The sequence below is a fragment of the Centrocercus urophasianus genome, unplaced genomic scaffold (assembly GCF_019232065.1).
Source record: "Centrocercus urophasianus isolate 14NV4802_14NV808 unplaced genomic scaffold, USGS_Curo_1.0 seq_17, whole genome shotgun sequence".
NCBI lineage: Eukaryota > Metazoa > Chordata > Aves > Galliformes > Phasianidae > Centrocercus > Centrocercus urophasianus.
This window is the reverse complement of record NW_024884722.1, coordinates 31,592,302-31,614,698: the sequence shown is the minus strand read 5'-3', so window position 1 is coordinate 31,614,698 and position 22,397 is coordinate 31,592,302. Positions and strand designations below refer to the sequence as shown.

Sequence of the window (22,397 nt, the reverse complement as noted above, 5' to 3'; positions counted from 1 at the left end):
CTCTCACCACTAATTGCTTGGAATTCTGCTGCTTATACCACTGAACTCGTGGGGGGTCTCATGTGGAAGGGGAGTGTATTTACTGTGTATAGTGATTGGAAACTGGGTGGTGTGTATGTGAGAGCTTAAGTAGGTTTTATTGTGACCAGTGTTAAAGCACATTAAGTTCTGTGCTGATGAGATGGAGAAACGTTCCATGAGGTACAGGCTAGCATGGCCTGCTCTGCCACAGTTAAGTTCTACATAGCAGTCAACACTGACTGCAGACTCCTGTCACTCTGTCAGTCCTAGAATGAGTTGGGTTGTTTCTGTCATGCTGCTTTTTCACAGGTCAGATGGAATATACGCTATATAATCTGATTTTTGGCAGTTTGTTTAAATAATGTCTTTCATTGATGGGTACAAAGGGACATTTTAAGTGATAGTGTGATCACTCAGTAGTATCACTCATTCAGAATCTTACATCATGCCCTAGAATTACCAGCAACATTTACTTTGGGGGACTGCAGTGAGGACATCTAATCATTGCCAAATCATTTCTAGGCTCAAAAGTGTTATTACAGCACTTGCTCGCAGAAATGTATTGAGAGAGACAGCATTTTAATTACAATCAATGTGTTGTATTATTATTATTATTTTTCTGATGATCTAACTAGGAGATGCATAGAAAATTTAGGGGAAAACAAAACAAAAAAAAATCCCTAGAGCTGATTTCAGCTGAAAGAATTGGTCCACTTCCCTAGGTAGGAGATGGTTAGACGTTAATCTTGGCTGCATTAGAGGTAAAGCAGCTTAGAGGGACTGAAAATTGTGGCTAATGCTGCTTTTAATTGGCTCTCAGGGCACCCATTTGGGTTCACATGGCTTTATCTCTCTAACAGGTGTTCTTATTAAAAGGCAGAAAGGAGCATCCCTATTGAGTAACATATTTAGTGAATGAGTATTGCAAGCAAAAGAAATGCTTCTTTAATCTACATCTTAATCATGATTTGGATGGAGGTAGAATTTCTTGTGTTTAGGATTCAGATTGGTGCTATCTTAGGAAAACTAAAGGAAGAAAACAAACCTTTCAGTGCCTACTTACATCTGGATAATAGTCCATGGTGGGTACCAGGCGCTCTATCAAGGCCTCCAGTGATCCAGAAACAATGTTCCCATCCTGATAAACAGGGTCCACGCATCTCTCTGTATCAGGCTGCACTTGTCCACTACAGCTGGAGCCAAGCATGCTGGAAAATATTGGCGTCTGGGGCATAGTTTCCTGTGGAAGTGGCAAAAGGAAAAAAGAAAAAGACAAGGTTGTTTTGAGTATGTTTACTGCATGGGTTTTACAGAGGCATACATTACACACAATTATATACTTGACTTCAATGCACCCTGGACATGAGAGCTGTGTTCTGAGTCCATACAGTCGCACACAATTGAGTTGCATTTTGGGTTTGAAATGCTCATGAAACTACAGCACTAGGGCTTGTAGATGCAGAAACTGTAAAAATTCTCCTCGCTGTGGTCAATTTTCCTTTTCTCTCCTGTTTTCCCTTGGCTCCTTATGCATAAAACAGGGATGAAAACGCAAAATGTTTTCTGGACTCTGCCTTACCGAGCAAACAACAACTGTGATACAGCATCTCTCTTCCTACTTCTTTGAGGTCATCTGTGGGCAAAACACCTGACTCACGATAATAAATCTTTCCCCATTTCTGTAGCTGGATGTCTTTGCAGAAGGGCATCTTCTGCTGCACATGGATATTGCTTGCAGCAGCAGGGCTGCACCTTTCCTCACACCATGCGCTTCGTGGCACTGCGTGCTGTAATATGGACTGGCTGTAACATACAGCTCTAATAACAGTCTCTTTGGAGATTTTTGCTTAGGAAACAAACCTGCTGTCGCAACACTAAAACCACACAAAGCCTTGGGGTTTCCACCTCCCTCTGCTTGGCCGCAAGTTATATTTGTATCCTGTAGTTACCAACGGCAAATAAACTGTGGGCTTTGGGGTTTGTTTTAAGCTGACTACAAGCTCAATATACCCAGATGGCCCAACAAAACGTGCAGCCACTGCATGGAAAGATGGAAAGAGCCATTATGTGTCGTATCACGGCTGTTCCCCCCACGCTGCTGCGAAGGTTAAGCGAGAAGGGGGCAGGGGGAGCTGCTGGACTCTCTCTCGCCCAGTATGAAACAGCATGCACCGTCACATTGGGAAAAGCACCGATGTAGACGAAAGGGATGAGGCGGTGCTCGTACGCTAAGCTGGGTTTTGCGGCTTCACGGCAGAGCTCGAGGCGGGCATCCGTGCTGCTGGGGCAGCACTGTTTCGTCCAGGAGCAGCACCACGATGCTGAGTAGCGGGGCTGCGTGCCTTCAACTTGTCAACAAACGAAACACGAAAGAAATGAGAGCTGCCGGTTCAGCCCCGGCAGGTGCTGAGGATGCTCGGTATCCCGCAGCTCTCCCTTAGGCTTGCAGTGCGCAGGAACGTGCCGCAGCCCCGAGCCTCCGCAGCAGCGCTCCTCATCCATCTACAGACGCGTTTTTTCCCTCATAAGGACCGCGGCGGTCCCCCCGCCAGCTCCTACTCGGGGTGTAAGGCAAGCCGACTGCTGTCTCAAACCCCCCATCGAGACGCTCCTCGAGGCGCCGACCGTGCTGAAGCCCTTTATCGGACGGGGCTCCTACCTCCCCCCGCTCACGGTGCTCCCCGCTGTTTACAACGGGCGCGCCCCTCGGCCGGGCGCGCCGCTTCCGCCAGCCGCTCCTACCCCGCCGGCCGCCCGCTCCCCAACACCGGCACCTGCCGCCGCCCCGCCGCGCTTACCCTCATCTTCCTGGGCGCCGCGCACATACGCGAGTGCCGGGCGCGGGCCGGCCGGCAGCACAGCGCCCCGCTCCCGCCGCCCGTGACGTCAGCGCCCAGCGCGGCGCCCGTTGGCTGAAGAGGGAGCGTGGCCCGTTCAAACGGAGCCGTCGGCAGAGCGGGGGCGGCTGTGCGAGCGCGTCCGTCCGTGCGGCGGGAGGCGTCCCGCCGAGGTCGTTCTCAAAGCGCCCGTTCCCCGAACGCCCGTTCTTCACGGCGCTTTCCGTGAGAAAGAAGCGCCCGGTCCCGACAGCTTGGCGGGAGGAAAGAGCTCTCCCGCCCGCTCGTTTACAGCCCGGTTATTAGCGCCGTGCTGACAGACGGCTCCGAGCCCTCCCTGTTAATCGCCGGGCTGGTTCCTCTCGCTCTCACAGGCGCTTCGCGTTACCCAAGCGCAGCCGCTCGGCGGCTCTGCGGGCGGATTGCCTGCCCCCGCCGCACGCCCACCAGCCCCGCAGCTCGGGAGTAGCCAGGGCTTTCCGTTCCGCAGCTTTCTCTTTTCTCCCGTAAACGCGTTTTTCCCATCCTGCTGTTTCGTTTGCTTGATTCGGGATGACTTAGAATTTGTCCCGTGGTCTCCAGGCATTCATTCGTTTCGTGTTGCTTATTATCGGTGTTTATCTGACGGGTCCGGCTGACTGTAGAAGGCTTCGCTGGTTTCCATGGTGATTAACGTGGGAGAAGCCCTAGGATGAGAGTGCCGGTGCGGGCAGGAACACGCATTGGGAGGGTGCCCAACCCGGGCTGTGAGGAACTGCTACCTAATTGCTCCATCCCTGGAGGCATTCAAAGCCAGGCAGGATGTGGCTCTGGGCAGCCTGGTCTGCTGGTTGGTGACCCTGCACATAGCTGGGGAGTTGAAACCAGATGATCGCTGTGGTCCTTTCCAACCCAGGCCGTTCTATGATTCCTCTTTTCCCATATTCAGCTCAGGTAGCATGCAGTAAGCGAATCATTTTACCATTTTGCTTCGATTTCTTTTTCTGCTAAGTGTGAAGGGTGGCCTTTAGCTAGCTGTATTCTAAATGTTGACATCTGGGGATACAGAAACTCTCCAAGGTTTAATTGTTTTCTGTAGTTATGTAAGCTCTGTTCCTCAACAAATTGCTTGCATTTTGAAGATGTTTTCATTAGGCATTGCCTCATGTTATTGGTGGGTGGACCCTAGAGCAAGTTTAATCGGTGCAGTTTGTACTTGTTCTGTAACTTGCTGGAAAAACAACTTGAGGCAAGGCTGTGCTGGTTCAATGAGGCCGATCAGGGAATCTCTTGCTGCAGAGTGAGTCAGCAGCGCTAATGCTTGCCTGTCTCAATCCTGCCACTTGCTTCAGCCTCATACCAGCTAACGTCAGCATAAAGAGCACAGCATCTTCTATTATCTACTGAACTGGATTGTTTTTTTTTTTTCAGTATTTGGGTTCTGTTCCTGCTGCAGACTTGCTGTCCAAGCTGTCTAATCCCACTGTGCCTTAGCAAAAATCTGTTCCATTCTGTTTTGTTTTTTTTTTTCCTCTCTCTTTCTTGTTTTCAGTGGTCTTAGAAAACAGTATTTTGAAAACTTACTCAAATATACCTGTGTGTGCATCTTAAACACAGGTGTACTTAAGAAATGCAAGTAACTTTGGATATCATTAATACTGATCTGAGGCTCTAACTTGAAGTACAAAGAGATTCTCTCAGAAACGATATCTTTGTAGTTACTATTGTCAAGCTATGCACTTGTTGGTCACCTTCCACACAGATCTAGTTGTTATTATGATTTGGCTTTGTGTAACAGAGTGTGTTGATACGATTTAAAGCCCTAGCATCTGCAGTGAAGGAAGCAAAGAGGGACAGAAACCAAGGAGGCAAGAAGGAAAGTGGGCTTAACTGTGCATGGCATTCTTCACAGAGTCGTTCAAATATGACAATGGGACAAAGCCCTTTGTCTTTGTCTTTTGAAGCACATTTGACTTTAACTCAAACCTGGTTTGTTACTCTGAGTCTGAACTGCTGTCCGGGAATCTACACAACCTTGGGAGTGGGCAGGATATTGAAAGGCTTTGGATTTGCACATTACATTCTGTTCCAACAGTGCGTTATACTTACATAACGCTATGATTTTGGAAACCATTTAGATATACTCATTACAGGCATAGCTATAGCAGTATATTCTTGGCTATTACATTTTAGAACACTTTGATGTATGTTGCCTAATACTGGCATTTAGAACATGGGAAAAAGTGGTGAATTAAATATGCACACGGGTTATGTTTGTGGGTTTTGTTTACCAATGGTCTTGGCTTTTGACTAAACACTCTACCTGCATCTGAAATATGGCATTTGTCCAGGAAATGCCTTCAAACTGCACAAGCAGTAATAACAGTGGTGTCAGATGGGGCTTTTGCATGGAGTATTTATAAGAACTTAAGAAGCAGAATGCAGGTAAAGCTTCAAAGCCTCCACCAAACATCTTTGCGGCACAATAGATTTTTAGTCTTATTTGGAGGGCTGCACAGATGTTCCAGGTTTCCTTGCTGCATACATATTTTAAGATTTGAAATTTGTTCTCAAGTAATTTTTAGGCACATTTGAACAGTCATCAGTTTCAGAGAATCATGCTGCAGAATAACTTTTTGGCACATTAATAACTTGGCAGCAGATGGGAGTGGGAGACGAGCTTCTAATCACGGTTCTGAACTGAGCCAGGCTTTGTAAGCTTGGAACTTGAAGTGGGGTTGAGTGCTGTAACTATCAGTCTGTGGTTATTATCAACCATACCTCTCTGACCTGAGACACAATGAATCTTTCCACACAATAGTTTTGTCAGAGCCAATGAAGTTTGTAGTTGGAAATGGCATTTTCCTTCTTTTGAATTGTTTTCTTGAATAGGTCTTGACCAGCTCTACCCCAAGACATCCAGTAATTTTCAGAGCAAACCAAGCCAAAAATAAGAACAACTTGAGATGTCTTTCACTGCTGTATGCTTTCTGTAGTAACTGAGATAGAAAGCTAGTTGTAAAAGTCATTCACCTACATGTTGAACAAACTTTCCTTGGCATGAGGTCGGCTGGGTGACACATCACTGAGAGTACCTGTGTCACTGATGCTCAGTTCTCACTCTTGGATTGAGATGAAAGCTATTCCCCAGGATTTAGAGAGGGCATGTGCTTATTCCCAGCTTTTTGTGCCTCTGCCAATACAGCGAGCTTAACATAATACAGCACGCTTTCACTGTGATACCGATATGGCTGGTAATAGCAGCTGAGATGCTAGTTGCTATTTTGGCATGGTTGTCTAAAGAAGCTTGCTAGCAGCAAGTTTGGTTCCTGATTTTCATGCGTATTTTGTTCTTAGAATTCTGTTCTTCATAGGAATTACCCTGCCTGCTAACTTAGATTTGAGTTGCATTCAGCTGGGAGACGTCACTGTGATGTATGGTGGGTGTCTCTGTGTGCCTAGTGGTGGGGATGAATCAAGTTTGTTTAAGAAACAAACAAGAACAATGAAAAACAGTACACCCATTGACAGGTGCACGAGTATAGATGAAAAGGGATGATAATCATAGAGCCATAGAATGGCTGAGGTTGGAAGGGACCTCAAAGATCATCAAGTTCCAATCCCCAAACCTCAGGTCATGTAAGTGCGTACTAACAGCTAGTCAAAGAGTGAGTGGCAGACAAAGATCTTGGAAAAACATAGTTGGCTTAGCCAGCTCTACTTGAAGGGCTGCTAAAACATGTCATGCATAAATGCCACTTTAGGCAGCCAGGGTGTAGCTGAACAGCTGCTTCTACTACAGTTGTAGATTTGTTCCATCCCTATTCGTGCTGTGCGTTTTCTGGAGATGTGGGAGGCTGCTCAGCATGTCTAATGCCTCGTTTTCCAAGAAAAGATACAAGAAGCACATACAGGCTGTTTTTTAGCATTTGTGAGTGGTTTGATCTGATTTTGACACAGTGTGGAAGAACAGTATGTTAATGTAACATGCACTCTTTTTATTAGTTTTCTTAGATTCTTCTAAAACTGAATTTGCAAAAGCAATTGATAGTCAGTTTTAAATTGGGTTCAAGCTTGGCTTCAACATGAAGCAGCCCTGGCCTAATTCTAGCTGGTTTGCCCTTGGCTTGCATATTGCTGCTTGCTACTGTACTAGCTATTCCAAGAATATGCCACCATGCAGAAAGTGAAAATCAATTATGCCAAGAAGGGAGCATGTACATGCATCAGCATTTTGGTGCCCAGGGGAAGAAAAAACTGCATGTCTGCTGATGTCAATCTTCTTGATATGGTATTTTTGTCAATGCACGTGGGTAGCCTTTTTCTTTTTTTTTTTTTTAGAAAATAGCTTAACAAAAAAAGAAGTTTATTTTTAACATCACGATTAGCTGATCAAAATTGTCAGTCTGGAAAGTCAATCTTCTAATCTTCTGTTTGCTTTGGCAGAACCTGTTACAGCAACACTGTTAGTGTGCTCAGTTGTATTAATGTATATGTATATTTGTTATTTTTCTTTTTCAGTCTCTGGTTTTACATGTCTTATTTTAGATTTGATGGTGAGAAATTCTGGAGTGATGAGATAATTTGCAGTAATTCACTTGTTTGTATAAAGGTACAGCTGCAAGCAACATTCCATTGAACACATGATGTATCTGTCTTACCTGAATTACCACGAGTAACTCAGTTCCCATGCACATCTACTGCTGGGATTCCTTCTTCCTGATACTGACAAGAAGGTCAGCAATTATGAAGGAGATTTTAGAGCAAGCTAAAAATCTATTCTGTTTACAGGCTAACAGCTGTTTACAGTTAACAGCTGTTGGTTTTGTTCTGATGACTTTGGAGCAGAACCTAATGAGGAACCTCAAAGCGTGAGCCGTAGTAATATTTTGAATAAAATATAAAAATATTGAGAAAATGAAGCTAAATATGAATTAATTGCAGAAACTTGTCATCACCATTTTAAGCATTCAAAAATGAACTTATTTTTTATGAAACCATTTTGATGACCAAGGAGAGCTGGCAAATGCTTGTCTGACTCTCCAGGACTGCTTAGAAATGCACGTGACCTTTAGATTATGAGCAACACTGAGTTTCAGTATGGTTGGAGGCATGTGGAAAGGACTTGCCCCGTTTTATCTCAAGCAAACCGAATAAACAAATGTATGTTGATTTGATGCCAAGTAATACAGGATAAGGGATATTGTACCAAACACCCGTGTATTTATCTTGTCTTACGTATTGTAGGACACAACCCAGACTATCCAAAAATAAATTTATAACATGAAATGCTATATATGATGACCCTGTGTGGTCAGTTTTTGTGCCAGAAGAAGCTGAGGACTGATCTGCAAATGAATAGCCCCCTACTACACATGCATTGAAAGTAATATATATATATATTTATATATGTGTATTTTGTGATCATAGAATGATATCATAGAATGGCTTAGGTTGGAAGGGACCTCAAGGATCATCAAGCAAGCTCCAACCCTGCTGCTGCAGGCAGGGCTGACAACCTCCATATCTAATGCTAAACCAGGCTGCCCAGGGCCCTGTTCAACCTGGCCTTGAACACCTCCAGGAACAAGGCATCCACAGCCTCTCTGGGCAGCTGTTCCAGCACCTCACCACCCCCGTAGTAAAGAGAAGATCATATTTTTATTTTGTTTTCTCTTTGGCTGAGATGGAACACTTGTTTATTTTGATGTGGGTAGGGTTGTAGGTATCGAAATTCTCCCTCATTCCTTTTCCTTTTTCAAGTTTGTTCTGTCAATACTGAAGATCATTAGGGAACCTATTTTAATTTTATTTGAAAGCTATGATTTCTATTCTCCAGCCCCATCAGAATAAGGATGATCAAAGTGTAAAACAGAGAGTACATTCAAGAGCCCAGAGTTCTGATTTGCCGAGTCTCACCCTTACTGTTGCTGTTTACCTTACTCCAATGGTGACAAAGAGCTGTCACCTCAGCAAGCAACTTCAAAGGGGATTCCCCAGGCATGAACGTGTAGGAAACTTAAATCTGATGTTGTTTTCTGAGAGGAAGCGCATTCTTTCTCATGCTCTCTGATGTTCCTCCTCAGCTGTTTGGTCTGCAAGAGCTGTACACACATTGAGTAGAGTCTGTTGTAGTCCTAGCTGTGTCTTAGCTCGGCTTTGGGGATGTTTTAAATTGAATTTTTAAATTTATAGTGGGGTTTTTTTGCTTTTAAAAATGTTGTCACTTGACTGAGGATGCCAAATCTGGAAAAGTGACCTCCACTAGTTCAGGAGAATGCGCTCATTCTAGTTATTTAATTTTCCTTCCATAAACAACCTGGTATCCCTCTACATGCAATATGAAATGTTATCTTAAGCTCTCACTAATATATAGTAGACGTTGCATAATTTTTAAAAAGCATAGCCAAAAATTAGTTTTAAATTACTTTGCATAGGAAGAATGAAATGGATTTTCCCTTTCCCTTTGCTGGTGCGCTCTGGCAGCTCGAAAGGCAAATGGGATCCTGGGCTCCATCAGGAGAGGGGTGGTCAGCAGGGACAGGGAGGTGATCGTCCCTCTCTACTCGGCTCTTGTGAGGCCCCATCTGGAGTACTGTGTCCAGGTGTGGAGCCCTCAGTACAAGAAAGACATTGAGATTTTGGAAAGGGTCCAGAGGAGGGCGACTAAGATGATCAGGGGGCTGGAGCACCTCCCCTATGAGGACAGGCTGAGGGAGTTGGGCTTGTTCAGCCTGGAGAAGAGAAGGCTGCGGGGTGACCTCATTGCAGCCTATCAATACCTGAAGGGAACCTACACCCAGGAGGGGAGTAAACTCTTCAAAAGGGCTGACAACAGCAGGACTAGGGGAAATGGATCCAAGTTGAAGGAGGGAAGATTTAGGTTGGATGTTAGGGGGAAGTTCTATACAAGGAGAGTGGTTAGGCCCTGGAACGGGCTGCCCAGGGAGGTTGTGGATGCCCCGTCCTTGGATGTGTTTAAGGCCAGGTTGGACGGGGTCCTGGGCAACCTGATCTGAATGTGTGTGTTTGGTGGCCCTGCTAGGCAGGGGGGTTGGAACTACATGATCCTTGAGGTCCCTTCCAACCCGGGTGATTCTGTGATTCTGTCTGTGATTCTGTGAATTCAGTATGTTTTATAGATATAAGCGCTTTATAGACATAGCTTGGAGAGTTATCTACTAGAAAAGGAGATAAATGATATTGTCCTGACTTCCATGTTTCTCATTCGATCTGCTGTGCTCCACTGGCGTAACAATTGGTGATATAGGGGGATTGCCATATGCTCTTGGTACACAAAGTCAGACACTTCCTGCCTCTAACATCTAACATTGAAGCAAAGAATGGTTTCCTCAAGTAGAACCATTTGATTCTAGATTGAGTGGTAATTTTGAGGCAAAAGGTGAAAAGCACTGTATGTTAATGGTTTATATTTGTAGCTTTTTTCTAAAGTAAATGAAAGCCTAGAATTGCCCTAGCATGTCATGCTTCAGTAGATGATATTTCATAATAACTAGTACATTAACTAGCTTCTGTACCAGATGTACTATGAATTTGTTTATTGAAATGTGTCCTTTACTGTTTTGTAGTTCCCAGTGAGTCTATTGACTGATACAATTTTTATTGTTGTTAAAACATATTTACTTCTGCTGAAATCTAGGGAATATGAGGTTGTTTTATACAGTCACTTCATTTTTATGGTTTGCAAAACACCAACAAGCATAAATTGAACTCAGTGGAGGAAAGCAACATAGGATTTTAGCAAAGGTTAAGAAGAAAAGAATGGCACACATAACTTTGTATATAAACAAGGAAAAGATCTTTGTGACTCTGGGCAGCCTGGTCTGGTGATTGGTGACCCTTCACATAGCAGGGGGAGTTGAAACTTGATGATCATTGTGTTCATTTTCAAACCAGGCCATTCTATGATTCCGTGATTCTATGATCGTCTCTTGCTTGTTGCCACTTGCCCTTGCCAAGGGTGTTACTTCTCAGTGCTAACAGTGCCCAAGTGCCAGCCATTGCCTTACCAGAAAGGCTTTGTCAAGTTGCTCACAATTATAGAGAACATGAGACATTGGGGTAGACAGTGGAAAACCAAGTTCCTTTGAGGACACAGCATGTGTGTCCTCCCATTCTTGCACTCTACAATATTGTGATCAGCTTCTGTGATCCAATCTTTTTCACAAAATCCACAAAGGAAAGTAGAATTGCAGTAATAAAAGACAGTGCTGGAATGCTTACTGGGACATTTACCTGGTAATCTAATACAGGCATCCAAGCAAGAATAGCTCACGCAAGTAGAAGCCTTTCTACCCAAAAATAGTTTATGCCTTAATTGAAAAGCTAGATTTTTCAGGATATTGGTCAGCCTGTTTAAATTAATGGAGAGAGACTGTTTAGCTTCCTTTGAGGATCTGGCTCAGTGCGTGGTGGTGCTGGATAAGGAGCCTCCTGGGATGCGCTTTGACTTGGAACCAACTTGTAGCCCGCCATGGCAAATGATAATGGCTCTGACACGCTTTTTACAAGAAGTTGTCTGTATGGAAGAGTTAGAGGAAGTTTCATAGGAAAGTTAAGCTTCTAATACTACCTTGAAAACATCAGGTACATGCTTGAAAGCGATCTACAATCTGTCACCGAGCTCTGTTTTGACATATGTTTTGTTAATTGAACTACTGAGGATGTGGGACTCCAAACATATCTGTTTAAGGAAGCAGTGTTACTTACCTATTTTGCATTCTCACAGGTAAGCTAAACTTTCATCTTTATTTTACTCAGCATTACTGTTTCTACTAAAACCTGATACATTATTCATAACTGCTTCTAATTTTGGCCTAACTTTGAACTGGAGATAATTGGAACGTCTCCAATTGCTTTATGTGTTCACACATCAAAGAACATCAAGTCAGCAATCAGCATTGTTCTTGTGGTGTATGTATGCACATTTTAAAGAATGAGGAAATGGTTTTTGCTAGTGATATAGGGACATTCCCCATTCTTCCTTCAAAAATGAATCATAATGATATAATTGGAGAGGTGACCTAGGTTATCGTGTTTGCAATGTATCTTGGTAGAAAACTCATTTTAAGCAACAGAACTAATCTGAATCATGGAATATGCCAGGTAGGAAAGGCCTCACAAGGACCATAAAGCCCCAGGGAAAGGCAGATTGCCAGTGTTACCTGACTACCCCTCCTGGTGCTGCAAGTCTGTCATCCAGGAGTCAGCAGCACTTCCACAGATCCACTGCTCTGTGAACAGCCTCTCACTAGCATGTGCTTACTAAGACCTGCAGTGTATGAAAATCATAGAATCATAGAATGATCTGAGTTGAAAACAACCACAGTACTCATCTGGTTTCAACCCCCCTGCTATGTGCAGGGTCGCCAAACACCAGCCCAGGCTGCCCAGAGCCACATCCAGCCTGGCCTTGAATGCCTCCAGGGATGGGGCATCCACAACCTCCTTGGGCAACCTGTTCCAGTGTGTCACCAACCAGATAAAAACTAGCAAAATAGTTAAAACTGGATTAAGACATCCATAGACGCAGGTAGGACTTGCAGCTATAACTGGAAATTTAATTCCTTGTTTTATAAATATATCCTATCTCTTAGTTATTAATTCGGTAGGTTTATCTATTGCTATGTAGCACTTTGATTTCTTACTTTGCGTCAAAAGAGATCTTTTGCAGTTGATTTTTGAAGCACTGAAGTGGTTAGAAAGGGAGAGATGTTTAATTATCCTCAACTGCTCTCAAGTACACTTTTGAAGATGATAGCTGTAATTCTTCTTTTTTTTTTTTTTTTTTTTTTTTTTTTGTGCTACTGTTTTCATTTGTGTAAATTATGTGCCATCCTAGGTTTTATCAAACTTTGGGCTTGATCCTGAGCACGCAAGCATCCTCTTGGCCACAGAGCTGCAGTACTTATCTGTTTGCCTTTATTTGGAAATTTTGTGAATGCAAATCAAATTGCATCCTCAGTTGGTACAGTGAACTCTGGTCTGAGAAGTGGTCTGAAATGTTGCTGTAGGATAAACTAATCTACCATTTGTCTTCAGGGAAGAAAATAACCCTTCCCCAGAAGTTCCCATTAAGGGTTTGTCCGAACACTGCAATAGCAAGACTTCTTGCTTCAGAACATTTGGCTACAAGGGAATGAGTTCAAAGCATTTGCTGTAACTGCATAGCTTTTGAAAGCTTTGAATATTAATTCAACCACTAATAATTTTATATCTTGTAAAGGCATCAATCGGGTCTTTAAAATTTGGTATTTTACATGTTGTGTTACAAAGGAAATATACAGCTGGAATGGTAATTATAATGATATTTCATACAATTTAAGGCTTTTTTATTTCACTACAGACAATTATGCCCAAGTTATTTGAATGCACAATTCAAGGTTCTGTCCTTTCAAAGTAAGTGTCAAAGCTTAGGGGACTTGTTGGTCTGCTGCAGCTCACAAGTGAGTAAATACCATGAGCCTCTGTCACAGGTGGGAATTTATTTCAAGTGTATTTCTTGCCTTTCTTTTCCTTTCTGTCATATCATTGTAATGTATAACAGAAACAGCGATCTGGCATTGCAGTCCTCAAAATTGAGCTGGCTAAATAATCCACTTGCATTCCTGATTGCTTTGAGGAGCATTCCTGTATGCTTTATGGCAAGTGTCCCAGCCACCCGTGTATTCTGCTGCCCATCTCCTCCTCCCACTGCTCCATTCCCCTCCCTCCCCTTCCCTGTGCCTTTACTAAAAGAACAGCAACTGGGAGCCTCCAAGTCACAGCCTCCTGCTTTCAATCAAAGCAGAGCACTGAATAGCTCCCACTCACATGGAACTCAGTGGGTCCATCGTAAGGCCCTTGTGTTAATGGGAGAGCAATCTGCCCATCTTTGGAAACGTTTCAGCACTCTCTGAAGCTGCCTGGACCACACAGTTTGCATTTGCCATAAATTTCCACCCCATTTTCCTTTCTCTCCTTCATCTCTTGAAAACTGAATGTTCATGGTTATTTCTCTGCTCTTGCACAAGTAGATCCTTCACTTTCTGGTCTTTATTGGCTCATTAGGAGATGCTCCTTCAGATTTTCTCCTTTCCCTGCCCCGCTGATTGCAGTGTGAACATTTAGGATAATTTAGTTGGACTAGGAATTACAGACCAGGAAAATTAACATCTGTGTCAGGCTTGCCAGGCGAGTGCACAGCACAGGTCCAAGCACTGGTTTTGGGTCTCAGGCTCAGTGGTTTCCGCTCAGCCTTTTGACGTAAGCCTCTTGATTCAGTTCACACCCAAGGAGTTTCATTTTGATTTTACAGGGGTTAGAATGAACCCTGAAAATCCAAATACCAAGCTCTAACATAACAACTGTTGTTGTCTGATCTACTTTACCAACTAAAGCATTCTGAAACTTAGCTCTGGTTTAGTGAAAACTTCATTAGCCTAGCGTTTAATATTTCAATGAGTCATTATGGCTGCTTGGCTTGGGGGGGGCAGCAGTGTTTATTAGCTGATTCTTTTTGCACTAATTCTCTCCCATAAGTATTATTGTGATCTTACCACTCAACCACGTCAGGAATTATATGTCTTAAGCCATGTGTTGTCAGACAAGGAGTGGCAATCTTTCCAGTGCAGCAATGCACAGGTGCATTGCGAGGTACCTGACGATGGCCCAGTTGTAGAATAACAGAATGGCCTGGGTTGAAAACAAACTGGATTTCTTTACAATAACCTCAACCAGCCATAATGCATCTTGGGTAGCACTGCTTATCTATATGCTGATCATGTCTGTAGAGATTGTGCTGACTCACATGTATGTATTAGCTGGCTGTACTGAAACTTTCCAATTTATATCCGGAATCTAGTTTGGATTTTCAGTGAGTTCAGCCTGGGGAAAAGAAAGCTGTGGGGTGACCTCATTGCAGCCTTTCAGGACCTAAAAGGAGCCTACAAACAGGAGGGGAATCAACTCTTTGAAAGGGTAGATAACAGCAGGACAAGGGGAAATGGTTTGAAGTTGAGGGAGGGAAGATTTAGGTTGGATGTCAGAGGGAAGTTCTTTACTGCAAGAGTGGTGAGGTGCTGGAACAGCTGCCCAGAGAGGCTGTGGATGCCCTGTCCATTCCTGGCAAGGCCAGGTTGGATGGGGCCCTGGGCAGCCTGGTCTGGTATTAAATGGGGAGGTTGGTGGCCCTGCATGTGGTGCGGGATTGGAGCTTCATGATCCTTTAGGTCCCTTCCAACCCAAGACATTCTGTGATTCTGTGACATGTCATTTTTTATTACTTTCTGCCATATCTTTTGATCTTGCTTTTGCCACAAAACAAACAAACAAACACACCACCAAAAAAACTGAGAACAGTATTTGCATACTTAAATAAGAGGGGGAACTGGAGTCTCCTCACACACTTCATCTCTGAAGGTCTTCAGGAGGAGTAAGGATGAGTAGTAAATGAATAGCTGAAGTTTAAAGAACAGGCTGTAAGCAACTTTGCCTCTTGCAAAAAAAGTAGTGTGATTAGCAGCTCAGGAATTATATCAGGCACCATGGCATTTTCTGTAGACTGATGATACCCAGGAGTAAAGAGTCTCTGCTTTGAATAAGAACATAAAATTTAATTTGTGTAGCCTAAACAAATAAATAATAATCTCTTTATATAAATAGATCTCTTTACAAAAGCAGCATCTTCCCACTTTAATCACAGCTGAGATGGGAAAAAAGTACATGAAGAAGTTGGGCAGTCTTTGAGTGTATGGAAGGAAAGGAAAGCCTGCAGAAGGCAGACCTCTTCAGAAATTAACCATGGCAGACAGACATTGCATCTTCCTGGCACCTTCCAATATGTGACTCAGAACCACACCATGGAAGCTTCTTACACTGCTAACAGCTCCTTTCTGAAAGGGCTTAAAGGGAATACTGGTCTAGTATTAAATGGGGAGGTTGGCAGCCCTGCCTCCAATAGCAGGGGGCTGGAGCTTGATGATCTTTGAGGTCCCTTCCAACCCAAGCCGTTCTGTGATTCTAAGGGAGACTTGCCAATAGATGAGGAAAGGAGGATTTAGAGCTTCAGTTACTGCTCAACAAACATGACACCTCAGAAACCTCTTGGGCTGTGGGGCTTGGCCCACCTACTTGGCGTTTCCTCACCAAGCAGCAATGCTCTGGGGAGTGGCCTTCATTGGACAGAGCCTAGCAGGCTGCTGAACTGCTAGAGAGGTGCAATAAATAAACATATCAAACAAAACCATTGGGTACTGGCCTTCCATTATTTGTAAGGAGCATATAAACTGGAGGGAAAATTATTTTATGAGGAGGGAAAGTAATAGGACAAGGGGGAATGGTTTTAAACTGAGACGGGGAGGCTTAGGTTAGATATTAGGAGGAAGTTTTTCACCCAGAGGGTGGTGAGGCACTGGAACAGGTAGTCCAAGGAGGTTGTGGATGCCCCATCCCTGCAGGCATTCAAGGCCAGGCTGGATGTGGCTCTGGGCAGCCTGGTCTGCTGGTTGGTGACCTTGCACATAGCAGGAGGCTGAAACCAGATGATCATTGTGGTCCTTTTCAACCCAGGACATTCTATGACTCTATGATTGCATCTGTTACCAAAGACTTTGGTTACCAGTTTAAAGTTGCTTTTTGTTGTAAGGCAATCCACTACTTGCAAAAAAATGAGTGGTGGTAATTCTGTTGCTTGCTGTGGTGGGGTGCCTGTTTGTGATGATGAACATTTACAATCTCTGAAAGCAAATAAAGTTTTGGCCAGACTCTTCCTAGACTATGTTTTCCTAACTTCTCACCCTCCAGTGGCTAAATTATATTGGGTTTGTGTCTTGTGAATTGCTTTTATTTAATTTTAAGGCCTGCATCTCCTTCTTAAAAAAGGATTTTAACTCATTTTTAGAATTTGAAATCTGGTATTTTTCACTGTCAGTTTCCTAATCTATTTCCTTCCTTAAGGGACTTAAATATATGAATTTTTAAATAAAGAGATGTGCACTTTTTTTTTTTTCTTTTCTATTTCAGGGAATTTTTTTAGTGTTTATAAGGCTGGAGTTCTGGAAATTTCAAGCCCCTTCCATCCTCCAAAATGTCAGCACTTTCAAAGCAGTGGGTTCCTCTGCACTACTTTATATGTGCTCTGCTGCACTCCTCAAACTTGACTGCAAACTGTGCAGGTGAAGGAGGGGCATGGGCAGGGTGTGAATTTACACCTTGAACTGACAGAAATGGGCACTGGGGAGAGCCAAGCACCCCAGCACCAACAGGCTGGTTCCAAGTCAGAAGCATGGCATTGTTTTTGCATTTCCATCCTCTTAATTTTATTTTTTTTTCTGGCTTCCCTCTGAAGTTTGTAAACTGCAAATGGTTGCAGCACACAGCCAGCTGGATCTCTTTGCTGGTGTTTCTCAGTCCTGGGTGATAGATCACCACAGCTGGTAGAAGTGCTGGTCTGTGAAGGATCCCACTATGGCTCGTGGCTGGCCTGTGCACACAGATCAGCACACAGGTGGGCAGGGAATGAGAACAAACCCTGCTCCATGCAATCAGACCCAGCAGTTGCAATGAGGAGGCCAACAGCTGCTGGGAAAAGAATGGAATTGAGAACAAGGCAACAAATCCAGGTTAGTGAGACAGAGAGAGAGCCTGTATGTGCTGGTGGGGACAGGGGGAGAGATGGATGAGATGGGAAAAGCTGCAGATGCAGGAAAGAGAATGAAGTAGGAAAGAGGAAGCAGGACACAACAAGTAGTGCAATATTTTTTGGCTTGAAAGTATTAAAGTCCTTTAAAACTTGTCAGCAGTTATCCTTGTTGCCTCTGTGTCAGATTATATCTTTGGTCAATGGTTGCTTTTTTCTTTTGCCTAACTTCTAACTTGTAGGAGCTCAGCTGCTGTACTATGTTAATAGGGTGAGTAAAGACGTAAGTGGAACATGTTTGGTATAATCGGGGAATGTTGTTTGACCCCAAAGAGGTCAAACATTGTTAGTGTATTTCTTTGAGAGACATTCCTCCAAGGAAACTCTTAATTCTAGCAGAAACCTCCCTGCAGAATTTTCATCTGCTGAAGCATAGAAAACTGGCTCCTTGTCATCAGGCAATTCTCAGAAGTTGTTTTCTTCACGTTCTCAAATCTGAAAACTATGGTTTGCACATGTGAGGGCTATTATGAACCTTAATAGAAGTCTGCATGGAAGCTGGATGGTGGTGCTTTGCTGGTGGCTGCATGTTGACTGGCCTCAGTCACTGTTCCCAAGCCTGACCAATATTCTAATATTTTCCTCCAGCGAATGGGAATGCTTATTTTTTTACTTACAGGGCGCTGATTGTTTTGCAGTGGTATTTTGTACAGCAGTGTGAAGATGAGGAGGAGGAGGAGGCAAAGAAAGGAAAAATCAAAGCATCGTTGTGGTGCTGTCAGAGTTGTGGGTGTTATGTGTGGGAGGTAAAGGCGTGGGGAAAAAGAATGACATTTGTTGACCTTATTGCTAAGGTTCCTTGTAGTTCAGCTGCATGTGCTGATGGTATTTATAGGGGTAACCTCTGTATGAAAGAGGGAAAAAAAAGTTTTTATGCTTAAAAAAGGAAGAACTCCCCAGTGTCCATGCTGTGTAAAATACAGAGCATATTTAGCAATTCAGAGCAGTCCTTTGTGCCTGCTGAACAGTCAAATCTGTCACATACAAAGGATGCATCAGTGAAAGGACAGGTATTACGCTGGCATTGTTTAATGGCAGCGAGTAAAGCCTGTTGAAACATAAGGACAGGTACAGGGGCTTTGAGCTGTGTGCTGCTGTGGTTAACTGAGGGCTGCACGGCTCAGCTGCACCATTCTCTGAGATGAAACGTCATCACCTAGGCTGTGAGCAGCCTAATACCTAGAATGGAACATACTGCAGAAGGCAGTTGATATAAAGTTCCACAGAGATTGATTCTGCCAACTTCTTATTTGCTTTTTGAAATTTTGCTGGGCAAAATGAGCTGAGGACTTTGCATTGTTCGTATTTACTCTAGAGAACAGAGTAAAAATATTTGATGCGTTATTTTGATGCTGTTAAGCTCCCAAAAGCTTAGTAGTTGGTGATGTGATATTTAGTGAGTCTGATTTGGGATTAATGGATTAGGATGCACAGTTTGTAAAAATCAACACTTGTCATCACACCCAAGTCAGTCCCATGAGCTATCTCAAACACCTCTGTTGCTGTTGTCATTTCCAATTCTGTGTCCCGCTCTGCAGAATTTCCCTGGAGATGTGATGGGTCAGTAGCAGGCCAAAGATGGGCTTCAGACCTAATCTAATCAATATTGTGACAAATGTAATGAAAGCAGCTGTGTCACCTTGGAATCCCAGCACATTTTATCAGCTCGCTCCTAATGGGATGTGACAGTGAGGTTGATCTCTGCCTCCTTAGGAGGGGAGAGAAAAGTGGTGCAAAGGCTTGTGCAAGGATGGCTGTGTGACAAAGGGCAATCTACCTGTGTTAACACTGCAGCTAAAGGTTGAAATGAAAGGTCCTTACTCATACTTCAAACATTGACCAGTTATTAAAATAACCCTTAATTTACCATGAAATATTTATATATTAATTTTTCAGCCCATCTAACACGTCATCTGTCTTAAAAGAGATGGCTGCTTTTTCTGTTTCAGTAGAAAGGTTCTGAAATTGATTTCACCAATTAGAAAGCAGCACTCATTCACTTTGTATGTATTCCAGGTAAAGCACTTTCACTTTGGTCGTTTGTATTTTATTCTGAAATATTACTGTTATTTTTTTTGCTTTAAAATACAATTGGATTACTTGTTCCTCCAGTCTTCCATAACTTTAGCACTCTGGTTTCTTCTTTTTGCTACCTTGGTGGTCTTTAGCAGTGTCTTTTTGTTGGTGTACACTTGTCAAAACCTTGTGCCATTCTCGTTGAGATTATGGCTTTGCTAAAGATCATTTTTATAGAACCACACAATGGCTTCGTTTGAAAGGGACCTCAAGGATCATCAAGCTCCAACCCCAAGCTGCAGGCAGAACCACCAACCTCCCCACTTAATACCAGACCAGGCTGCCCAGGGCCCCATCCAACCTGGCCTTGAACACCTCCAGGGATGGACGGGGCATCCACAGCCTCTCTGAGGAGATGATACCCTCACCCTCCATGCTAAGGGTTTTACATAGCATTATCAAATCTGACAGTTTGTGCTCCCAGTTCTAATCAGCCTAGTTTCTCCATTTGCTGGATTCATCCAGACCCTTTGTGTTTTGACACCTCTCATGTATTGTCTAAAGTAGTGTTGTCCACATACTAGATGATACCTGTACCATGTTATTCTCAAGGTGTTTGTTTGCTTTGTCTCTCTGCACTTAACTTTCCGCCATGGGATGAATGGCAGTTAGTGTCAAAATGATCTCATGCTTAGAAATTCTGTGAACATGTGGACTGTAGTTTGGATATGCAGAGCTTGGCAGAAATATTACTATCATAGTAGGTTTTACTGTTGGTCAAGAACCTCTAGTATCTTACTCTTTTCCTCGGTGAGATTACGTTTAAAGTATGTCATGAAAATTTATTATTCTTCTCTACATGTTATATTTTAACATTAAAAAAAAAAACAAAAAAAAACCCAACATAACTTGTCCTTTAACTGAAGAGTAAGCTGTTTCTGAATCTCATTTTCAATTATTGAAGTTTTCTGTGTGAGGATTTCCATAAATCGCCTTGACGTGTAAATAGCAGAGCAAAGCTGCCTTATGCTTTTTACTAATCCTGCAATTATGTTTGCTGTAGAGCCTTTTTACTCTCCTTGATATGAAACTGAACCCTCCTCTCACCTACTCCTTTACATAACCAACGCACTAAGAATTATGGACACGACAGCTAAATCCAGCTCTTAATTCCCAGGCCCAGCAGCTAACTGTTTCTCTCTAATAAGCTGTAAGCAGTACAATATCTTATTAGTTAATTTGAAAGTCGTTTCTCAAGGGATTGCAGGGCTTATGTGCAGCAGGTCCCTACCAATCCACTTAGAGCTTAAATTCTCCAAACTGATCAACAGTGTGGGACCATGCTGGATGCAGCAGAAATGCCCTTCTCCTAGTAAAGCACTAGGATAGCACTTATGATCCAGCAGCAGTTGCACTGAAAACACCCCTGCTTTGTGGAGAAGTTAAATGTCATGGGTCCAAAAATAAGAGCTCTGAGTACCTACTTGGTTTTGCTTTTATTGATGCAAAACGTGCTACTTTTTGATTGTAAAGAGAACATTCTTCGCTGGGTTGTATAACCCAACAGAAGGATGACTCTGTTGCAATTCAAATGCTCTTTCACTGAGGAAATGTCAGCATTGGTATGGTTTTTCATTTAATTAATTATACTGGGCAAAAACAGGGACTCAGAATGAAACGTGGGAGGCAAAATACGTAACTTTGGTGCATACTGCATCACTTTAGCCCTGCCTGCACGCTGCTGACACTTTGCACCTGCTGAGTATTTGCTCAGATCACTGTTTCTGTCTTTTCTGGTACTCCACACTGAGAGTTACAAAATATGCACCACGGTAACAATGTGAAATATCAAACATTGCTTATATTTCTCCACAACCACACTGCATAAAGCTACCACCATAGAATCAGAGTCACAGAACGGCTTCATTTGAAAGGGACCTCAAGGATCATCAACATCCAAAGCCCCCACCACAGGCAGGGCTACCAACCTCCCCACTTAATACTAGACCAGGCTGCCCAGGGCCCCATCCAACCTGGTCTTGAACACCTCCAGGGATGGATGGGGCTCTCACAGCCTGTTCCAGTGCAATCCTTGTAGATGTTGTCAGCTTGTTTAAGATCCCTTCCAATCTAAACCATTCTATGATCACATATGATCTAAGTATGATGCAATACACAGTGCATTCACCTGCATCACAATTTAAAATGCACCTCCTCTGTAGCACATTATCAAATTGCTGCCTGCATGCCACAGAAGTCCCTGCCTACAGCAGCAGTGCCTCGCACCCAGAAGTTCTCGCTGCGCAGGACTTACCGGGGTTTCTAACAGCATGTCTTCTCACTGCTGGTAACCTGGGGCTGTTTCTGCTTTCTGCTGCTTCACTGTGTTCAGGCAACAGCGTCTGCTGGGGCCTGTGGCAAGTGCTGTGGTTTCCATTACAGTTATACCCCCACAAACAGAAAGTGATAGGGGTGGCAGCACCCAAGAGGAAATTCTGACTGCCCCAGTCTTCCACTACGTAGGTGTCAGGTGGCTCTGGGAACTTCCATCCTGCCTCGGGCGTTATTAAACTGCAGTGAAACCAGGGCTGTTCTGCTGCCTACCCTATATATAGACTTATAGGAACTCACATGCCAGACAGGGCAGTGTACAGATGATGTGAAAGAGAGGAAGTGAGTTTGGGGAAGGAATTTCTCTTTGGCTTGCTGCTTTGTATCATCGCTGCTAAAATCTCTCTTGGTTTGGTTTGGTATGACTTAAGAGCAGCATTTCTCTTGATGTTTCAGCTGGATTTTCTTTTGGGATAGAGATACAAAAGCACCTGGCAATTACAATATTTTCCATG

The 22,397-nt window shown here is 43.4% G+C and overlaps 1 protein-coding gene across 3 annotated transcripts in view; it reads right to left on the bottom strand.

Annotated features, from left to right (window-relative positions):
- Positions 1 to 22,107, bottom strand: part of RASGEF1A (RasGEF domain family member 1A) — a 43,936-nt gene extending 21,829 nt beyond the window's left edge. For 2 of the 3 annotated variants that reach the window (XM_042818795.1, XM_042818797.1), the window contains exons 1-2: positions 2,820 to 2,869; positions 1,085 to 1,261 (exon numbers count right to left, since the gene is read on the bottom strand). In XM_042818795.1, the coding sequence (XP_042674729.1) occupies positions 1,085 to 1,261; positions 2,820 to 2,846 (204 nt within the window). In that variant the 5' untranslated portion in view covers positions 2,847 to 2,869. Of the gene's footprint in view, positions 1 to 1,084; positions 1,262 to 2,819; positions 2,870 to 21,865 lie in introns of those variants that run through there. The other variant, XM_042818796.1, reaches the window with a different exon arrangement.
- Positions 22,108 to 22,397: the final 290 nt, after the last annotated feature.